Raw genomic sequence first — 23,211 nt, forward strand, 5'->3', positions numbered from 1 at the left:
CAACGGGAATAAACGACGGTATGTGTATGTGTATTGTTTGCATTACACTGCTATTGGAATGTGTTGCGGTTATGCTAAAAACATCAACGACGATGATGATGACGACGGCGGCGACGGCGACGGCGACGGCTATGATGGCGATACTGTGCTACTAACGGCTCAAACTTCGACAATGAATTGCTCGAAAAAAAAGGACGTTAAACTAATGAAGAAATTCATTTCTGAGGAGATAATGCTGAGTTTTCCTGCGCCACATAAATTAGATTTATCGGTACACAGCGATATAAATGAAAGCGGCGATAATGAAAAAGGTGAAATAATTGAAGGTTAGCTTCAGCATTAATTATCTTGTTACATCTAAATTGTTCTATGTTACAGAATTTTGTATTTTATGCTCGGCGCCAAAATCTTTTTCTCTCTCTCTCTCTCTCACTCTCACTCTCTTCTCTCTGGGTTGTTTTGTTCGCCCCGAACATTCCACATCAATTTTCCATCCGCGCGCACGCCATTCCACTCTAATATGCAGCACATGTATAATTCAGTACATATATTATAATACACCCGGCGCTTAAACAGCCGAGAGTTGTGCGCTGCATACTTGTTTAGCGCCGAGATATTCGGCAATCGAGTGGCTGGTGTGAGTGGCGAGCGAATGAACGAGGTAGTGAAAGAGTGAGCGAAAGGTTCCCGAGCAAAAAAGGAGAAAGAGAAGACGAAAAAACAGGCATCCAAAACGCGTGCCTTTTACAGCATTCCATGGCCTTTCTCTCACTCTCACTCTCTCTCACACTCTGTCCGCATCATGACATCGAGCACCGAATACAAAACTCTGGAAACAATATAATAAATATGAAAATCATATCATTTGTATTATTTTCTTGTATAGGCAATCAAGCCATAGACATTTCTATTCACGAATATGCGCTACGTGATCCATTGCTGTTCGGTGACTATCGAAATATGATTAATGAAAATGAACCACGGTTCTATGAAGATTTGCTTGATTACGAAGCCATTTATTTTTTATTCCAAGAGGTACTTATGATTTCGCCATTCCATTCTCCACTTTCCGTTTTATTTTCTTCCATTTCAGCAGTTTTCGCAGACATATCAGCTTCCACTCCCTAGATGAGATCTCTTTCTCTATCGCACATTCACATATACACGCACATCACACGCTCAAAAGATTTCACTCATACCAACTTCCCACTCCCATGTAGATACTCCGGTGAAAATCTCAGAATTAGCGTAAGCGTCGCTTATTTTACACAAATTTTATCTATTTACAGATCTTGCAAGAGTATAACAATCGTGTATGCACTCTGAATTTGGTTTTATTTGACGAGTTTTTGGAACATTTGACACGGGTACATCGTACTTTGCGCCTACATAGGTATGCACGCATTGTGTGCCATCGGCAATAACAATGAAAATGCTTTGTGAATGGGAAACGCCTAACTATTTTAAATAATTTACGATTTCTTTGGCAATTGTGCACATACGAAAACCAAAAGAGGACACGTACTACTAGTTGGACCGGAAGGTTGTGGGAAAACGTCTACCGCCAGGCTCGCAGCATTTACTGCAGGTTTGATTTTGTCACCTCGGAAATCATTTTCAATTTTTTCCTCTCTGTCTCTCGCTTTCGATACACGTGATGCGATTACGCATGATACATTACCGTTAGGTTGGTTTCGACCATGAAAAAAAACAACGAGAGCAAAAAAATCGGTTACATTATGTGGATTTAACATTTGTAATCAGCACGATAAAATGCGTTAAAATGCATATTTTCGGATTTTTGCCACGTTATAACAGTTTTAAAACTGAAAGTGGGTGGCAATTCAATCGAAAAAACTGATTACATTTTTTGTTCAACATTTAAACCGTTTATATGCGAATTATGGTTTTGTTTTTAAATTCTCTTCACTCGTTTCTCTCTCTTTCTCTCTCTCTCTCTCTCTCTCTCTCTCTCACTTACTCTCGCTCTCTCACTTACTCTCGCTCTTGCTCGCATTGCTGCAATCGAAATCTGGTGGTAATGGTAATGATACCACATGAAACAGGTTGTGAACTGTTTGAAATCGTACAAAGCGAGGGATATAATGAAAATCGCTTTCGAAACGACCTCAAATTACTGTTTACACAGATTGGAGTCCACAACAAACGAACCGTTGTCTTATTTTCAATTATCAACGATCAGGTGAGCCAATCAAGTGGTGTTGAAATATTTTTCAATGTTCGCTCTGTTTTTTTTTTTTATTTAAATCACATGGAATTCGAGAAATGCGCGGAAAATTCGATTTTATCAATACATGATTTAATCTGGGTCCGAACGAGAAAAAAAATCAATGCTTGGGTGTAAAGTTTCTGTCATTCGATGAATTTTACCGCATTTTATGCAGATGACGAAGAAATTTTCATCTCATTTTTTTTCTGTTTGGTTGGGCATTGAAAAAACCGTGAGATGATATCTTTTTCCGAGTGAATTTAGTATTATCATGATTTTAAATGTTGGAAACTGTTAATAAAGGTAATGTAGCCGTTTGGTTTAAATTAATTCGAATGATCCACACATAAATTCGTGCAAACTGTTGACAAATTCACTGAATGATTAAAATTCACCGACTGATTGAAATTCACGTTTGCCATTTTTGGTACAAATGACTTAAGTCTTTTGCGCATCATATAAATCATTCACGGATCACACGAATCTGTTTAACCGTTTTTGGTTGACTCGTTCGCCGTTTTGTGCATTGATTGAAATTGGTGCGATTAATATTTCCACTGTGATTTCCGTGCATTGGTATTCCAATTTTTTTTCTTCGGGGAAGTGCCGTTGCTACACAGCTTCAACCGAATTATTTTATCAATTTATTGCGAACATTTAATTATATTTTTTTTTCTCAGATGGACAAAATGTCGGCCTATTTTTTGGAGATCATAAATAAAACCATTACAGTGGGTATAACTGATGATTTATTTTCGGCGAGCGAAAAAGCTCAAATTATTGATGACTACAGCGAATGGATTAATAAAAACAATGATGAAATGGCTATGAGGTACGTTATATGTACCTGTTATATATGTGCACTTTGGGTGCGGCGCTTCGCTCTCGCCGTTTCCATTGGCGTCATTGTCGGAGCTACAGCGAAAGGAAGGGAGATGTGCGAAAAAGAGAAAATAAAAAGTCTCCTCTCCTCCACATTCAATTTGTGTTACAATTTTTTTTTTCATTCACTGTTTTGAGCAAATGGGTATAGACGTGTTTTTTTATCTTCCCTCTCTGGACATCTTGTCCTGCAGTGCCGAATTATGGAACCACTTTTTAGCCAACTGCAATGAGAATATTCATTTTGCATTGCTCATGAAACCGAACGAAGCATTTCGCTTGCACTGTCGCCGCTATCCAGGTCTAATTGGAAATACTTCAATTGACTACATGCGTCCGTGGAGCGAACAAGTGCTTACAAAAGTAGCGAACGTTTTTTTGGTCGGACATCCAATGATAGCTGAAAACCATCTCGACGGAATTGTCAAGCATGTCGTGCATGTACACAATTCCGTACACAATTATTCGGCTCGCTTTTTGACCGAATGTGACCGCTTGAATTTCGTAACTCCCAAACACTATCTGGAATACATTCACACAAACATTCGTTTGATAGGTTTGTATGGGCGGTGCGATCTTGTTTTTTTTGGTCCACTGTTGTCATTTCATCTTGTTCCTTGTTTGTGAAATTTAATATTCGAAATGTTTCAATTTTTTTCTTTCTTATGGTGTGTGCTTGTGTGCGCTGGTTAACAGAGGAAAAAAATCGATATTTGGCCGAACGATGCAATCGTTTGTCTGCAGCCATTTCGAAATGTGAAGAATTGTCGGAAAATTTAAATCAACTGTCGTTGCTGGCGAAGGAACAGCGGGAGAAAATGCAATTGTTGAAGATAAAGTGCAAGGAAATGGTCGACAATATCGAGAAAAGTAAGGAGTTCACCGAATTTATTTTTTGCTTCTCTTCCATTTTTGGCTCCGTTTAAATAGTCATAAATTCAGAAATGGCTCTGAATATTTTTATTGAATAAAAATCAATTTGAAATTTAAATGTTGCGATTGAGTGGCTTTTTGCGTTGACACTTCACTTTAACATGATTTACTGCTTCGAATTCGATGTTGAAATTGTGAATAGCGCAAGTAATCGTCTTACCAACGGTCTTTTCCACGAATGCTGATTTCCATTTTTGAAAAGTGATGCATTTAATTTTGAATTATGAATACCGCGTACACTGATTGATGCTGAAGAGATTCACTTTGCATTATTTTCATTCTTCTCTTGATTTCGTTACGTTTCCATCCACTGATTGTTTTATTCGTTTGCCCCGAAACAACAACGGAAAATTCTAGATATCAATATCGTTCAGGAGAAAGCTGATGAAGCGCTTCGAAAGCAATCGGAAATTGTGGCCAAAAGTAAAAACATTGCAATCGAAAAGGAGAAAATTGAAATGACAATAATCGATGCGTTACAGCCGCTGAAAGCAGCCAAGTTAGCATTAATTGAATTTAAACGAGATACAATTGCTGATATGCTGGAAATGGAGTCGCCGCCCGAAGACGTTGAAGTGGTCGCCGAGTGCTTTTTCATATTGAGAGGCATTCGAGATATCTCATGGAAGAATGTGCGCAGCGCAATGCTTGAAGACGATTACTTCAGAAGCCTTTCAGAAATGAATTGTGATTTAATTAGTCTGAAGCAACTATTACAGTGCAAGGGTCACTTAAAAGTAAGTTCCATGTAATTTACCGATTGAGCATTTCGATCACTGTCTCTTGAATCTTTCATTCTAATGCTGTGTTAATCTTTGACCGGACCTTCAATTTTCACAATCCAACAGAAATGCGATCTAAGCCAATTGGAAACAACGTCACCGGGATTCTTTGAACTATTCAAATTTTTAAAAGCAGTCGTGACATACTGCGACATCCTCAAAGACATCCATCCGAAGCGTACACGGCTCAAAATGCTCGAGAATGAAGTCGAAGAATCAATAAATGTGCTGCAAATGTTGAATGTCGAACAAAATCAATTGGAAATCGAATTGGACGAGTTGAGACAGCAGCATGTGAGCGCTACTGACGAAAAGCACACGCTAAAAGCCATGCTATGCGAAACCGAAACCAAATTGGTAAAGTGAATTGAAGAGTTTATCATTTTATTTGTGTGCATGTGTGTGTGTGTGTGTGTGTATATATATGCTGTGCGACTTTTATCAATGTTTATTCTCTCAAGCTCCAGTATTTCTTTTTTGTTTTGTCTGCACAATAACTAGTTACATTCATTTTCTTTGAATTGTCTATATTATTTTCTGTGTTTCTCTCTCTCTCTCTTCCTCTCTATTCGTCTCTTGTGTCTTTTGCCCATTTCCCAAACAGAAAATATCAACGAAATTGGTCGATGAACTGAATCCAGAGAGGAGCAGATGGGTATCGAATTTGTCGGTTCTGGAAAATGAAAAAGATAATGTCATTGGAAATTGCTTGCTGACAGCATCGTTTCTTACATACACCGGCTGCTTCTCAATGTCATTCCGCAAGGAAATGATATTTGACGATTGGCTGTGCGACATTCACACAAGAAACATTCCAATTGGTGACGTTTTCGATGTTCTCGATCTAAATGATATTGGCTCATCTCAGTATGTATCACTGGAGAGACTCAATCTCTCTTTTTCTCGTTCGCGTGCACAAGTCTGTGTCATGCGAATGCGTTCGCAGTTATTATTACTTACGTTACTCCTTGCAAGTGTTTCCCATAATCTCATGTATTCTTGTCTCTCACTTGAATTGCAGATCGTTCGATGCTGATGCTGGTGCTTCTGACGATTTACTTGCCGATGAATTTTTCAAGCAAAATCGAATGATATTGTCAAAAACATTAAGAACACCGATTTGTATAGATCCACAGTTTAAAGCAATCGAATGCATTAAAGCAGCGCATCAACGTCAAAATAATGTTAAATTTCTGCGATTTGATGCGGATGATGCCATCGGTGAATTGCTAAAAGCCATCGCTCTCGGCGAAATCGTTGTATTCGAAGATGTGCACACTCAAATTGATCCAACATTGATGGATTTACTCGAGATAAAGCTACGAGGTTTCCATCATTTTCCCCATTCTCACTCTCTCACACACACGCAATATCACTTCGTTTTTTTTTCAAATAAATTTTTGCATTCTCTTCTCTTTTCTCGGTTTCTCTTCCATTTTGTTCTCTTTTTTTTTTGTTGGTAGAAAAAGACAACCGAAAATTTGTGAAAGTCGGCCCAATCGAAATCGAGTTTAACGACGGTTTTCGCATGTATTTGGTTAGCCAACGGTCGAATCCGAAATTCAGTGCACACGTTTATTCGAGTGCCGTTGTCATTAATTTTAATACAACGTTGCCGTCATTAGAAAATCAGTTGCTAGACATTGTTTTCGAAGCGGTTGATGGTGAATTAGCAACGGAACGTGCATCATTGTATGGTTCAGTTGCCGCAAATCACAAACGACTTGTCGAATTGGAAGCCGGCTTACTCACACAGATCGCATCATGCGATGGGAATTTACGCGATAATCCAAACACAATGAAATTACTGGAATCGACAAAGCTCGAAGTTATACAGCTCAATGCAATGGTATTTACGAATGAAAACACCTTAACGACTATCGAAACGAAACGAAATGATTTTCGATTGATTGCATTGAAAGCCGCCAGTTTATTCTTTGTGCTAGCCGATATGGCGGCTATAGATCCATTTTACCAGCACGCAATGTGCGATTTTATTGAAATTTTTACGCAGATAATGGCCTCCATACAGACTCCGGATGATGGGCCAAGTAATCGTATGGTTGGCATCGATTTGAATCAACGCTTATTGAAAATAATTGCCGATTTAAGCAAACGGATTTATAATATCGGATCGATGGGAATTTTTCAAAAAGATAAACTACTCTTTTCCCTACGCATCGCCATGGAGCTGGAGTATTATGACGGAAGACTTCTACGTAATGAGATTGACTTTTTGTTCAGACCAATCGGTGGGGCTGTGCATGTGCCGAACACCACCACACCCGATTGGCTATCAAATCAACAATACAATGACGCACACGAACTGATGACTGCATTTCCAACGGTATTTTCTGACTTTTTGAATCAACTCAGAGTAAATGCTAACCAATGGCAAGAGTGGCTTCAAGCGAAAACTCCAGAATCAATTAATTGTCCCGAACCGTATGTCATGGGTATAACACTTTTTCAGGTAGCTACCAAATTTCATTGATGTTTTCCAATACAAAACGATCTTTGTCATTGGCAAATACACACACTCAAAAAAAACGAACGAACGGTTCGAATTTACTTGAGTGGAATGTGTTTCTCTAAATTCTCAATTTCAGAAACTGTTAATTCTACGATGTTTCCGCCCCGACCGCTTACTGCCAGCCATACGAACCTACATAAGAAGCACAATCGGTGAAGACTTTTTAATATCACCTGTTGTTGACTTCAATCAAATATTCACGTCATCCGCACCGAATGTACCCATTCTTGTGTATCCAACCGACGGAATGGATCCAATGCATCAAATATTGAGACTGTCGCATAATTACCATGGAGCAAATATTATTTCAATCGATCACACAGCCAACGATGTACGTAGATAGCAACGTTTAGTAAATTTAACTGTTTCATCGAGTTTTCAGGGTCCGGATGTGTGTATAACTTATACACGTATAAGTGTGCGCATTGTGCGGCAGTTAATGTATACAATATATACACACACTGTAAACACCTCCAAAATCAATTTCCAAAGATTTATCGGTCCTCCGAATATCTACGTGAATCGACAGAAAATGCTTATTTCACACACGCTCTCTCTCGCTCTCGCTCTCTCTCTCTCTCTCTCTCCATCTCTATTTCTCTTTTTCTCATTCTCTCGTTTGCAGATAATTATTTCACAATTGAACGAATCGATAAGGACGGGCCAATGGTTGATTTTACAAAGCGGTGCACACACAAAGACACAGATAATTAAACGAATAAATCATTTATTAGACATCAAAGAATCAAATGAGTTTCGTCAAGATTTTCGATTATGGATAATAATAGTACTGGAAACAAAGGCATTTCCACTTGAAATGTTACAAAGATCATTCAAAGGTTTATCACAATTTATTCACAATGTGAATGTGTGTACACAGTCACACATACACACACCGAGTGATAGAGAGACTAAATCGGGCATTGGGATTCGGATTCGGTAGCGTTGACAGCATTGAGTGGGCCAGAATGGGCAAGAACTGTTTATTTATTGTTACGAATTCATGTTGAAAGATGAAGAGAGAAGAAGGCATGAAGTGTCTTAAATTCAGACTTTGGAAAATAGCCGCTTGCTTGTGTGCTACGATTTTCCATCGTTTCGTGGGTTTTGTTTCCATTTTCTGCTCCATTTTGTTGCTTTCCCTTGATTGTTCCGTTTTACTTTCCGCCATATTCCACTCTTTAGCTTTTCTGGTCTGCTCATCGTATTCGTCGGCCCGGTTGAAGAAACAAAAAATTGTTGCCCTTAAACGAAAAATAATCGAGATTTGAAAACCGATTCCGAATTTTGTGTGTGTGTGTGTGTGTGTGTCGACAATGTACAAATTCATTTTCATTCTCTCACTCTCTCTTTTCCATCTTTTTTTTTCTTCATAACGGTGTCCCGTTTTCGGTTCGTTTTACAGTGGTGTACGAAAGGGCAAACGGCATCAAACAATGCTTACAAACAACTTTTGCAAACTTGGAGGATTCTTCGATCGAACGATGTTCACACAAATATTTTAAGCCGCTACTTTACGTCCTGACATTTTTCCATGCAGCTATGCAAGTAAGCATTACCTTGAGCAATCCACCCTCAGCATCATTATCACCATTACCCAATATATAAAATATCATTTGTTTCGTTTACGAATTTCTCTTCATAAAACACACGAAAACTGTCGAGAAAAATTCGCTCGCTGTGATTAATCTCAAAGCGCACCAAATTCATAAAGCGTAAATTCATTAGGCCTATTTATTTTCGTTGTGAGTCACAACCGTTTTCGTGTATTGTGTGAACAGAAGAGACAAAGAAAAAAATATGAAATCGCATGAACCAAATGAAAACACACGAGCACATTTTCATTTCAAGCTTTTCTCTCTCTCTCTCTCTCTCTCTCTCTCTATTCTAAAACATAATTCCTATTCTTCTCCGGTTATTGCATGTGCTAACCCGCTCTGGTTCCATCATTTCACTCGTGAACACATGAAAATGCAGGAGCGTTCAAAGTTTGGCAAAATCGGCTGGAATGCTAATTACGATTTTAATGAATTTGATTATGACACAAGCGTGCAAGTTTTGAGCTCGTCCTTACAAAGTACCACTTGCTCATTTGAAAGCGGATTTCAATGGAACGACTTGAAATTCTTGATTGGAGAGGTAAGTGAATGATGTGTTGTGTATCTTTTCCCGTTCTGTTTTTGTTTTCATCTATTCGTATCGTTTTGCTCGCTGTCGCGTGTTGCGTGCACGCATATTCGCAATAGATCGATGATGTCAATTTCATAGACAAACTGAAACTGCGTCGAATAAATATGTATTTTTTTTTACTCTCTTGCTCTCGCGTTCGGTTCGGTTCTTCTTCCAAAATTAATCGAAGCAAGAGCAAGTACCTCAGCGATTTGAGTCAATTAATCAATGAGTTTTATGTGTAAATAATTTATTCAAATGTTTTTGCTCATTTCAATTTAAATAATTATCCGTTGGAAATGTACGAGCGCACGATTGTTGTTTTGCTTCGCGTACCGGTACCGGTACCGTTTCGCACAAAATTCTACGACTGAATTTCAAAAATACCAGCGTAGAGTTAGTGTATAGCGAAATCAAATGCAAGCAAACGAGTGAGTAAGTGAATGAAAACTGAAACGATGCGAAATCAATTAGTGATTTCAATGTGTACCAGTCTTAAGTTTAATGCTCTTCTAATTTTCATTGCATACAGATGGTTTATGGTGGAAAAGTTCTCGATAACTTTGATAGACGAATACTGCTTGCATATTTGGATGAGTATCTCGGCGACTTTGTCTTTGATTCATTCCAACCATTCCACTTTTACAAAGGCCACCAAGCAAACTATGCAATCCCATATGCAGCCAACTCGAAAATGGATTTTTTACGTAAGTTTCCCTGCATCTCTCTCTCTCTCACTTTATCTTAATTTTCCATTGAATTTGTGTGTCGTTGGGTGCAGGTTGGGTTCAGTTCGGTTCGGTCTTTCGGTCGGATGACAAAAATTCACAAAGTGCGATTCAAACAAATACTTAAATTAAATCGAAACGCAATTCTCATTGAATACAAAACGGTTTTCGTACAATGTCTTTATTGTTCCAAGTTCACGAAAACTGCTTTAGTTAACAAATAGTACTCCATATGCTTCCAAGGTTGTGTGTGCGCTTATGCATTGTATGGAGATTACATTGTTTATCTGAAAATTGTCGTAGTAAAACTTTGTTTCGATGCTTTCCAACAAGAATAATAATGTGCCAACATTTGCCTTCGCGTTTCATTCCATTCCACATAGTTTTTGCAATCCTTTTTCCACGCATTGACCGATAGGACATCATTGCGTCAAACTCCACCAGCGAATGTGCAACAGTGTTTTTTTTCTCGCTTCGATTTGCCTCTACATAATTCGTTTCTTTATTTTTCTCTCAATTTTTATACTGCGAAAAAAAAAACAACAGACGCAATTAAGGGACTTCCATTAACTAATGCACCTGACGTAATCGGTCTGAATGACAGTGCCGAAATTGCATACAACCAACAATATATTAAATACATTTGGCAGCGACTCCCGCAGTGCAAGGTTCACCAAACAGGTTTGTATTCTCATATTGGTTTCTGCATATTTAATCATGCTTCTGTTTTACGGTCGGAAAATAATAATTGATTTCTCTGTTTGCGGTTGATTAAATACAAAATGAACACTAGTAATTTGAATATTTTCGTAAATCAATTTTATGAGAAGTGTTTCGCTGGAATTGTTTTTGTTCATTTAAATTGCATGTTTTTTTTTTTTCAAAGAGAAATTTGCCATCCTCTGTGAGTAATGTTTTTTCTTCTCCGAATATCGCATTTGTCCTCGTCGATGATGCCGCTGTCGTCGTCGTCATCTTCGTCTTCATCTTTTTTAACACACAGAAAACTCTCTGTTTTACAAGTAAATTATTTAAAAATTTCATTTTCATTTCACTTTCATCTGTTCGAGTAATTTCATTCAAAGGCATTTTTGTTTCATACTATTTTCCGTTTCATTCTCATGCTGCTGCCGATGACGATGATGGCTTGTGATGTGGCATTATCGCTTTGCGATCTTTTTGTTTGCGTTGAGTTTATGAGAATTTGTGTACGTATCATGTTGTATGTTGCCGAGAGTTGTCTAATGTTTGTGCAATTTCCTTTCCATCAGACTTCGTCGTCGTAGTGGTTGTCGTAGCTTCGGAAAAATCTGAATTCAACGAAGAAAAAACAAACATATTGCGTGTGCAAATGTTTCATGGGATGCGAAACATTATAGATATATATATATATACATATATGGCGGCCTTGCTGTTTCGCTAAACATCGAAACGCTAATGTTATACATACAATCCATATCCATACACAAACAATTATTTTTTTCTAATTAAAACAAAATTATTCAATGGCAACATTTTTAATAAATTATGATTGTTTCGAAGAAGTTTTATTTGAGATTTTGTATTTAATGTGCGCCTTTGCATCGGTCGATGGATTGAGGTTTGTCGTGCGTTCACTTCTCACACTTTGCATTCTTGTTCAACCAAGTACGATGTTCAGACTGAGCAATTTTCACATTGTTCGGTTCGTTTGGATGGAGTGTATGTGTGTGCGTGTTGCAAAACGCGCAATTCGTTGGGCCCTTAATTTCAATATAACCAAGTCATTAGATGTTGTCGAGATGCTATGCAAACATATCCTTTTGCATTTGACACGAGTCGCAACAAATGCGCCCCTCGTACCGAACACAGACATACAATATATAGAAAATGTGAGATATTTAAAATCTCCTTTAAAAATAAATGTTATCGTGTATTTTAATGACTTTTGCCTTAATTTTCTCCATCGTCTTCGCTCTCGCTTGTGTTTATGCTTTGTTTTTGGTGATGATGTGTGTACACAAGTCATAATTAAATTATTTATGGCACTCAACACATTATATTTGCCTATTTATTTGTCGAGTGCCGTCAAGTGCTTGAGTGAATGTGAATGGGTTTTGCTGGTTTTTTTGTTGTCATTATCACCACTTTTATCTCGTCCTATTTGATGATTATACTTGAAATTATTTATTCAGTACAGTGTGTATTGTTATTGTTTTTGAAGGAGATTTTGTTTTTGTTTCTTGTGTGTGTCATTTTCACTGCCGCTCTTCATCTCTCCTATTATATATATATATATATATTGGTGAAATGGCTTCTTCATTCACATCCCCATTCTGTGCTCTCTATTGCTCATTTCTTGCTCTCGTCCTCACATTACCGTTTCGTGCGATTTTTCGTGTTGGAAAATGTCTGCGCATTTAATTTAATTCAATTCAATTCAATCCAACTCAATTGAATTGAATAGTGTTCCTTTTTAGTGTTCGAGTGCGAGCTTCTTTTGAAAGCTCTCTCGCCTGTGTAATACACAGTGTGTATGTGTGTGTGTGTGTGCTTTTTTGTCGTTTTGAATTTACTTGTGCAATTTTTCTCCATAATATTTATTACTTAGAGCTAAACGCAGCTGAAACATGCATTTCCATTTGAAAAGTGCATTTGAAGAAGGCACACACAAAACGGATCACACACACACACACATACATACTCTTGCACAAAACACGAGCCAATAAAGGAAGTGGTGAAGAGCAGTCGGACAAAGTGAGAAGAGAAAGATACAGGGAGAAGGGAAGAAGAGCAAAAAAAAAATTAAAAACAATCCGAAAATACGTCCTCGTCTCGGAATAATTCTTGGCAAGAGTAACAACTTATAAATATAGCGTGAGTTTATTTTTCCGCTGATTAAATTGAAAATTTATAGAAGTGTATGGAGGACAAATGCCAATAAATTGAATGGATGTTGTCTGTGCATGTGTGTGCGTTTGGCTAGGTTTCTGCGTATTGTGTGCGAGAGAGAGAGAAAGAGAGAGAGAGAGAGTGCGCTTCGTCTGCCGAACGGGCATTTTGCGACACCCGTAACATTTGTGAAATATACCGTATTTAGTAAATACTATTTACGAAAAATATTTGCCCATTTCTTAGTCGAGCGCATGATCTGAGCATGGAAACCAAGCCCGACCGATGAACGAGAAGGAATAGTAAGAGCAAAAAATGCACCACATTAATTCATTTACCGCAAAAGAAATAACGAAATTTTCGTTTCCATCCTATCAATTATTTCGGCAATCACCAATATATCATTCGGCCAACTTCGAAAACAAGAACAAAACTCCAAAGTGAAACCACATTCTCTCGCACAAACCCTTGGTTTGGATTTTCTTGTATTTCTTCTTCTTTGTTCTTATTCTTTCGTGCATTTCGGGTCGGAATTCGATAGAGTTTTGATTTAAAAAAAAAAAAACAAAGTGAAAAAAAGTATCAAAGTGTAGAACACGAGACAAGGAGAAAAACGAAAAAATCGAAACGGAAAAAAGTAGAAATCAGACGGCGCTAAATTTATGATTTAAATATAAACAGAAAAAACCGATGTCGAAGCAACACACACACACACACACACACACACACACACACACACATGTATATATATGCACACAAAAACGTGGCAGACAAATATCAAGTAACAAATTTGAAGCAATCATTTATACTATTTCTTAGGAATTTTTTCTTCTTCTCCATCTTATTTCATCGAAATCGAATTTTTTTTCTCATTTCTTAAGCATAGAAAATGCCACCGAAAAGATTTATAAATACATTTGTCTTGTACGATTGTATTTATGCTTTTGCTGTCGAACAAAATATACTCGGTTCGCTGTGAAAAATTCGTCACGGTTTTACCATGGATGCAGGCATAGCTACGCCAATACAGGCAGTCACCGAGCAAAATGCTCTTGTGTTTGTATGTGTGTGCCCGTAGAGACGAAAAGGAATCGGTATTTCGTCTCTGTTAGCCTTTTAACTGCTGCGTGAACTCGATCGTAATTCAAATCACAAAAATTTAGTGTTTCGGATGGAAATCTCCAGCAACATTTTTATTAAAATATACAAACTCAACCGCATCGCGCGTTATGTAACAGCAAACGATGGCCTTCTCGGGAATGCGCCACTATTCGTTCACATAGAGTGTGATGTGTGACATTTTGGTGTTGAAAGCAATTTTTTCGTTCTTTTTTCTCTCTCACTCTATCTTTTCTCTCTCTACCACTTTTTTTCGTCTTACTCTCTCTCTCTCTCCCACTCTCACTTCATTGTCCGGTGCGCATGATAACAGTGGTGAAGTATTTTTTCACATTTTTCATGCAATCACTCGAGTATTTGCTCATTGATCACAAGTACATGTTGAGAAGAAGAGAGAAAAAAAAACCACACCAAATACTACCATATTAGCGTTCGATTCGACAAAAGCGGACCGCAATTCAATATATTAAATTATTGTTATCGAATCTGTGTGATGATGCGTGTATGGTGTGGTGACTATGCTTATTTCTGACTAGTTAGATTGCTTTATGTTGCCTTACGTACGCATAATACACATTGGAAAACTTTTATGATACATTAAGCAGTCATTATTTATTGGATTTCCTTCGATTAAATATCACCAAGCTGAAATCAGAAGCGAGCGAGCAAGCGAGAGAGAGATGGAGCGAAAAAAGGAGGAAAGAATGGCATCGCAAACTAACGAGGACAAATATAAAATATTTATTCCGATTTTCTTCTTATTTTGTACATAGTTTTTTTCGCCTCTTTTTTTCTCTTCTTTTGGCCATGTTTCCCATTTTTCAACAAAAGGCAAGCTGTCGCACCGCAAAACAACATCTACAAACACAGAAATCTCGCACCAAAAATCTCATCTCCTTTTCGGTGGCATAAACTTATATTTCTTGTAAGAATTTTTTTTCCTTTTTTCTTCCATATATCTATGTATATCGTTGTCTACTTTTAATTTGTCTCGGCTGAATTCAATGTTGCGGCTTACGACGATTGTTACTGATCATTGTGCTGGGTTTTGGGTGACAAACAAACCGAAAAAACAACGAAAAAAAAAACAAAAACCATATCTCTATCTTCATTCATCTTGTGATCGTGTGATTCGCCGAATTTCTTGGGTTTGTCTACGATGGGATTTGGAATGAATGCCACAAATAATCATTGACAACAACAACAATGATGGCGGCAACGACGACGACTACGATGATGGCAACAACACACATTGGGCCACGACTGCACGACGACTCCGAATGGAACGGAAACAGATGATTTATGTGGTGACATAAGCCGTGACAACATCATTGATAGAACAGCATTGGATATACTTGAAAAATTGCCAAAAACGTTCGAAATTTGGCGAGTTAAAGAAACACTTCAAATGAAATTATGTCCCACGGGTGTGGTTTTATTACAGGAGCTGCAGCTATACAATGGACTTGTTGAACGTATCGAAAAAACTTTAAAACTTTTACGAAAAGTATGTGTACAAGTAAATAAGTTTTATATTTACGAGCCATCGTGGTTTTGGGTTTTGGTTGTTTAAAAGTTCAGCAAAAGCTGCAAACTCAGGCAATCATATGCGATTGCTGGTCCGGGCACCGTGAATGTGCAGTGCACACAACTTCAGGCAGCCACACTACACTTGCACAAAAGTTCAATCTTGGCATTTGTGTGCCTGGCGAAATAAACATACATAGTATATTCTCTGTCTTCTCGCTCTCAATCTCTCGACATGTGTCTGACCACTTTTCAATTATTCCGCCCAGAGATAGCGAGTTGTTCGGTTTCCATAGCCCGATTGCCATGATGTGACTGCGTGTGCATGACTCGTTGCCATTGACTTTGGTTTAGTTTCGAAAGCGGCTGAATCATAGAAATCAGTACCAAAGGCACGGTTCGGCATGGTTACAACGCGAGCACAACATGGTTGAGAGACAATGGCAAAAGTTCATTATAACTGATCAAATTAAAAAATAACAAACACACAGTATAACAAGAGAATATTTTTCATGATTGACGAGCTAATGCACAATGCATGCACAAGCCACAACACGCTCTTCATTTTCTCGCTTCAACTTTGTTAATCCGTTTTGTCGGCTGTTATTAAGTCTATATTTCGAAGAAAATTTTTGAATTTAATTTACGTATGATTCAATGAAAATGATTATGCACCGGATAATTAAAAGCAATAATTAGCCCATGATGAAATTCTCACAATTGAGCTGTATAAGGAGAAGGACAACAGCGAATTGATGATGAGTTAAACAATTGTGGCATAGCAACAGAATAATGCCTTTGTTTCATGTCGCCAACAATGGTGGCATAAGAGAGGCCTAAGCGTTCAAATTACTCTCTTCTCTCCGACGCACCATCAATTCCAACTGTATCAATCGTGTCGCTACTTCGTTTAACCACTTCTTCTTTTCGATGGCTATGTCGGTGTTTCGTTCCATTTCTATCGATTAACACCATCAAATTTCTATTAGATGAACTTCATTAATAAATAATTTGCTTGCACTTTTATTTTGCAAAAGTTTTATTTTTCCCCGTTAAATCAACCAAATGAAGAGTGCTAATGCAATAAATGAAATGTGTGCTAGCTGTGGCTTGCGCACCGACAATCACATAAGCAATCGAAATAAATACACACACATACATTTAGCCATATGTATCGTGTGATAGTCGAAAGTGATTTGTAAATGAAACTATGAGAATTGTACGCGTCTGTGTGAGAGATTCTGTGTGCGTGTGTGTGCTGAGTTGTGTGCTGGATTTTATTATCCAATTAAAACTTTTGCAATAGGCAAATGCCGGAAAATTGGCGATGGATGCAACATTGGATGAGATAGCAGACGCGTTATTGAATCAACGATTGCCAGACGATTGGAGGAAATTAGCACCAGAAACTTGTATGCAATTAGCTGCATGGTTAAATCATTTGCAGGTACATAGTACACTCATCCACTTACTCCTTCGCATAATCGTGGGCATATCGTTTCACTTTTATATCGTGCATCGTGTATACTATATCGCTTGTTCATCGACTTTCGAGTGTATGTAATTCAATAAGCAAGCCCATCGCCCATTGTATGTGGGAATGGTTGTACCGTTGCGCGAGAGTCGCTGATGCATGCGTACCATATACGATGAACTTTTCACGTATTTATTTGTATGGTTTTACTGCGCCCCCAATATCGCATTTGACTAAAATCTATTTTTCGTAACAAAACAACAACAATGGATCTTTGATGGAAACGAATATGCGTCGCCAATGACGACAAACTCGTAATTGTAATCAAACCTACACGCAAACAAACAAACAAACAACGAACGACAACAATACGATGCGTATTTTGTGGCTCATCGGGCGCGATATGGATTTGGACGATAAATTGCGGGGACAAAAAAAAATCAATTCTTTTCGCTGGATGCAAAATGGCATTTCCGAAAAATATGCACACCCACCACACGAATCACTGTCGTCGATGCACGTACAAAACTGTACAACTTGCCGCAACAATCAATGCAAAAACATTAGCATCGTGCTCAACAGTATAAATATTGGTCGGTTTCAGGTGAACCCACTGTGATGTGGTTATCTGGTTTGCATGCACCTAAAAGCTTTTTGAGAGCAATAGTTCAGGTATGTTCATTGTTTGTAACAACAGCACAATATCTTTAGATTTATATGCCATAACACACAAACGCGCAGAGACAGTATAAATGACACTTAATCGTTGTTATTATTGCTTTGAGCGGCCTTGTTAACCAGGTTTTGATCTTTCTAATGGACGCAAAAAAACAATCGAAATGCACATTGACGACAAAAAAAAAATGAAAAAAGAACAAAATACGAACAAATAAACATGTATCGTTTGAAAATTGAATTCGAATCGAATGGGTTTGGGTTATCGCTTTATTTGTTTAGCAGGCCACCCCCCATTCCACCGCAAGAACTCAATTTACTATTAGCATTTCACTTATTGCATATTATATCGATTCGATTCGCCGTTCCCCTTTCACATACAACCACCCAACCTCCATCTACTCGACTAATTTGATTATTATACAGATGGATTGCCGCAAAAATATTTGGCCTATTGAAAACACAACGATTTTTACCTCGGTTACAACATACTCCGATGCGAATGATGTGGAAGAGCAACTTGATTCGGTATGTTAGAAACACACACACACACGCGTCAATAATTCAGTTGAATGCATACATATATATGTAGGCAATGGGCGCTCTCGTCAAGCGCAAAACCATATGAATTGTCTACATCGTTTTGATTTGGGTAATTTTTCGATTTGATTTTTGTTTTTCTTCCCTTTGGCTATACGAATCGGAATCGAAATCGATCTGGACTCGTTCGCTCACTCTCCCCCCATACAACATGCACGCACATTTACTGGTGATTGTGAGAAGGGTTGTTATATCAGCGGACTGTTTATTGAGGGTGCTGGATGGAGTATTGAGCATAACGCATTGGTTAAATCGAACAACCTGCAGGAGCCGTTACCTATTTTACGTGTTATACCAATGGAAAAACATAAATTACAAACGCAGGTATGCAAATTGTAAACGATGTGATTTCAATTGTCAATTTAGATTACTGTACAATGGAGACTTTGTGAGAAAAGCGGGAAGGAAGAGGAAAAAAGCAAGAAAGAAGATATAAAATGCAAAGTTCTTCTGTCATTTTGCGTGTTTGAGTGGTTGTGTCATCGTTGTCGTCGTCCAACTTTTACTATGTGACTATTGTGCATATCATGCGTTGGCTGACTCGTTTCTCTCGGTATCACTACGATATATTCCGAGTGGTCACTTGTCGCATTGCCAACCACTTAGACACCTTAATGACATAGTTGGTAAATAGTTAGCCAATTAGCCGAGAGAGAATCGTTACGTAAAATGTGTAACAATTTCGTAGTCCGGACAGGCATTCGAGCAATTGTTGATTTTACGGTTAATTTCAAGCCGAGATTTTGTTGAGCATCACAACTTGACATCGGTCGATTCAAACATCATACTACACACACACACGCGAACACATACATTTACTTACGCGCAAACGCTTGCCGCTCGTTGCTCTCTCGCCTGCACAAATCAATGAGGAATGACATCTTGGCTATGTACAGTGGCAGCTGAGCGCATAAATAAAACATAATCTGTGTGAGCTTTATCGTAGCAGAAATGGGCCAGTTGATCGGACAAACAATACAAGGTGTAGCCATGACTGTCGGGTTTGGTGTGTACATTTGCGAGCGGACAATGTGTAATAGTGGAACAAGTGAGGGAGAGGGAGAGAGAGAGAGAGAGAGAAAAAACGATAGAGAGCGAACGAAACAGAGAGGGGTGGGAAATCATCGGATGAACGCTCTGCACAATCAAGCAAATCGTGAATTGTTCAACATTTAAGTAAAATCAACAGCCTGTTAGTGATTTCAGTAAGACGAAATATATCACATTAAATTCAATCCCCAAATATGATATACGGTACGCATTTGGTCACTTAGGCGAATAGCATGTCGAATTAGTGTTGTTTTGATGGGCTCTCTCTCGCTCTTGCTCCTCCGTATTTCACTTTCATTTCGGATTCTCTTCTTGTTGTTTTTCTACGTCCTTTTTTCCCCATCTCGTTGTTGTTGCGGCGATTGCCCATTTGCCATTTATATTTAATCTTCATTCGCACCGAACAATTCCACCGCAACAGCAAATCGGTGGAATGCCAAACCGGAAAATATTCAGCAACTTTAGCGCCTAGATATATGCATATTTCAATTCTCTGTCTCTCGCTAATTCATTATTCATTTTCACGGATCGCCTTGACGTTTCTCTATTTTTGTTGTTTGCCAAATTTGTAGGATTCACTGGTAACGCCCGTGTACACAACATCGAAACGCAATTGGGATGTGCACAATGATAACAATAGACTCGTATTCGAAGCGTATCTACGAAACATCGAACATACGAACCACTGGATTTTGCTCGGTGTGTGCTTAATATTAAACCGAGATTAAATCGCGCCCAATAAAAGTGATGTCAAATTGTAATTAATTTATTACAACGGGCCATCGAGCATGCCATGGCCATGGCACAAGAAAATCGACGCAAAAAAATTGGAATGAAATGAAAGAAGAAATAAATTCCAACCGGCAAACGAAATAAATAAAACACCAACCGAAATAATATTGTTGTAAGCAATATGATGTAAACCGAATCGGAAAGCGTGAAAAACGGAGATGACCGGAATTGAATGAGAGGGAGAGAGAGAAGGAAAGCGAAAAAAAAAACATCGGCCGAATAAATAAAATATCGCACCAATGAAAAATAAAAATGCAATGCACTACTGCACCAGATTCAACTGCACACACACGCACACACACACACAGAGATTTATAAAAATTGGTGATAAAAACCAAATTGTGTTGACCAAAAAATGCTGAACGAAATCAAACGCATGTAATTCATGTGTCATATTAATAACCAACCAACTGATAAATAAATTATTTCATCCATTAATACTTTGTGTCATATCGAGAATTCGAGCGAATATTTCATGCACGCATTCTGCAAATTGTCCATATAAATGCCATATTATGTTGGCCTTTCTCCGGGTTACTGCTGCTGCCTAGCTAGCTGTTCTACTTTTCTTCTCTGCTAAACATGTGACATTTTGGTCGACGCACAATTTATGTACCACATTCACACTCACACACAGGACACACATACATGCGACAATTGGATGACACACTGTTCAATGCCGTAATAAAATAAAATACATACAAGAAAAAAGCACATACACACTCTCTCTCCTCTCAAAAGCACCACTTGAAAAAAAAACTGCCATTGGACAAACAACAACAAAATCATCGATTCAGCGCTAATAAATAAATAAAAGTGAAAACAGAAATCGAATAAATGCGAATTGCAAATAAATCTGATTGAAATTCGTATCCATGACACTCTCGCTCTCTCTCTCTCTCTCTCTCGCGTGCGCGCTCAGTACTTAAGAAGGTTTTGCTTGCTTTTATTTCCGACAGCATTTTTTTTTTAATCTACGCCGATGAAATTATGCCAACGAAATTACGTTATTTCAATTTTGTCCCATACGCGAGAGTGTGAATAGAGAAAAAAGATATGTGTAAATTGCCATTTGTTTATGTCACATGAGGATTTGGGTTTTTTACACATGTTTTTCCAGGAAAAAAAAACTTCCACCCAAAACCATTTAGAATAAAAGTCTGTAGAAAATTAAAATTTGTCGTTTTTTTCCACCTTTTACACTTAAAACTTACGTCTCCCTTTGGAAATCAGCTTTGAAATTGAAAAGCTGAGATCAAAGAAATTTATTTTATCCCTATAAGATGAACAAGCTTACTGTGCATACTAATAATAATATGTGTGTGTGTGTGTGTGGTAAGTCAAGCAATGCAGGAAGGAAAAAACAAATCCAAGGAAAAACTCGAAGCTCATCTACTATTGACTGAACGGTAGAGTGTACTAAAAGAAGGAAAAAGAAGCTTAGTTTTTGGGAAATTGATATCCTTATCGTTTCTGTTGGCTGAAAAATCACGTGAACGTTGTTTGAATAGTTTATATCGACAAAGCGTGTATATATAGTTGTAACTTCTTCATGTGGAACAAATCGAGAGTGAAACCACAAAACCGTACCGCTGCGGAATAATTTTATGGACCACAATACCAAAGCCAAATATTTTCCACAGCAATCACGAACGCCATTGAAGAAGTAGAAAAATGGATTTTTCTTCCGTTTTTTTTTCGCTATTAAATTTTCGATCTCATTTTTGTTTGGAATAATTCTTTATCTCAGCATGTCATGTGTGTGTGTGTGTCGATAATAAAACTGTTGGAAATTTGCATTTTTTATATTTACAAAATATCTGGAAATAGAGCATGCCAAAGGTACGTATTACATCAGGTTTCTTTTTGCAAAGCATATGCAATAGGGAAAAAACGTAAGTTTAATAATAAACAAGCACTCAATTTTCAACGGTATCCTTTTTTCATTGGATCAACTTGATTTTTGAATTTCATGTGGGAAATTCGGTTTTTATTTAAAATATGCCACTGAAACCCAATTACCAGATGTTGTAGTGCACACATATTCGTTGACAAGTCAGCGCGAAATAAGCATACATGTGCATGCAAAAGAAGCGATTAAACATGCTGCGATGCTGCAGTGGTTCATTGTTCGGAGCTTGGATTAAAAAAAAAAAGCGGGCGGTAAGCTGAATTGATATTTTGGCGCGTAAAAATGTCATTGTCATTGCCAGAGACATCGCAAAGTTGCGAACGGTGTTGCTAACGGCCTTCAAGGTATTAACGTGCTAAAATAAGCACATTTGTATCACACTTTGGCTAATGTCAACACATTTCATCGTGCACACATACACATAGCTGTTCCAGTCCAATGAGTTTTGTAGCCCAGAAGAAGTACATATAACTTGTTTTGGGTCATCGTTTTAAAAGCAACATAAACGAAGTTAAAATGCAGGAAATTATGTGTGACCAACAAGAAGCATTTAGTTTTTGGTGTGTGAGAAAATGGATCTTACCAAAATCATCGAGCGAGAGACGGATAGAAAGAGAGAGGGAGAGAGGGAGAGAAGGAGAAAGCGTGTAAACAATTAATGTATTTTTTCAATTTATTGGTGTTAAATTATTTGTTTCGATACAACTTAATTATGTCATAATACGTTCATAAATTAGTACTTCATAGATATCAAAGTTTATTACATACGAATGTGTCGAATACCACACTTTAAAGTTTTTCGAAATGGAAAATGGGCGAAAAGAAATGTAGATCTATTTCGAAATGGAAACTAAGTCAAATGTGTCGGCTTATTTCTCTCATATGATGTAATTCAGAAGGTCTGTAGTTGAGTGGCTGCAAGCATACACGTTCA

At 37.8% G+C, this 23,211-nt stretch overlaps 1 protein-coding gene across 1 annotated transcript in view; it reads left to right on the forward strand.

The window, feature by feature from the left end:
• The window catches only part of LOC129579423 (dynein axonemal heavy chain 10), a 49,303-nt gene extending 28,594 nt beyond the window's left edge, over positions 1–20,709 (forward strand). The window contains exons 47-71 of the mRNA XM_055469503.1: positions 194–326; positions 887–1,035; positions 1,290–1,393; positions 1,515–1,588; positions 2,067–2,203; positions 2,911–3,062; positions 3,307–3,668; positions 3,809–3,982; positions 4,403–4,782; positions 4,894–5,184; positions 5,432–5,694; positions 5,849–6,153; positions 6,297–7,300; positions 7,437–7,691; positions 7,986–8,199; positions 8,766–8,908; positions 9,338–9,499; positions 10,062–10,236; positions 10,804–10,938; positions 15,543–15,754; positions 17,081–17,221; positions 17,816–17,920; positions 18,350–18,451; positions 18,707–18,847; positions 20,146–20,709. Of these exons, the coding sequence (XP_055325478.1) occupies positions 194–326; positions 887–1,035; positions 1,290–1,393; positions 1,515–1,588; positions 2,067–2,203; positions 2,911–3,062; positions 3,307–3,668; positions 3,809–3,982; positions 4,403–4,782; positions 4,894–5,184; positions 5,432–5,694; positions 5,849–6,153; positions 6,297–7,300; positions 7,437–7,691; positions 7,986–8,199; positions 8,766–8,908; positions 9,338–9,499; positions 10,062–10,236; positions 10,804–10,938; positions 15,543–15,754; positions 17,081–17,221; positions 17,816–17,920; positions 18,350–18,451; positions 18,707–18,847; positions 20,146–20,301 (5,469 nt within the window). The 3' untranslated portion in view covers positions 20,302–20,709. The remainder of the gene's footprint in view (positions 1–193; positions 327–886; positions 1,036–1,289; positions 1,394–1,514; positions 1,589–2,066; positions 2,204–2,910; positions 3,063–3,306; positions 3,669–3,808; positions 3,983–4,402; positions 4,783–4,893; positions 5,185–5,431; positions 5,695–5,848; positions 6,154–6,296; positions 7,301–7,436; positions 7,692–7,985; positions 8,200–8,765; positions 8,909–9,337; positions 9,500–10,061; positions 10,237–10,803; positions 10,939–15,542; positions 15,755–17,080; positions 17,222–17,815; positions 17,921–18,349; positions 18,452–18,706; positions 18,848–20,145) is intronic.
• The last annotated feature ends 2,502 nt before the right edge of the window (positions 20,710–23,211 follow it).

The sequence above is a fragment of the Sitodiplosis mosellana genome, unplaced genomic scaffold, assembly GCF_009176505.1.
Source record: "Sitodiplosis mosellana isolate CC-2019 unplaced genomic scaffold, AAFC_SMos_1.0 Smas_scaffold_6226, whole genome shotgun sequence".
Lineage (NCBI taxonomy): Eukaryota > Metazoa > Arthropoda > Insecta > Diptera > Cecidomyiidae > Sitodiplosis > Sitodiplosis mosellana.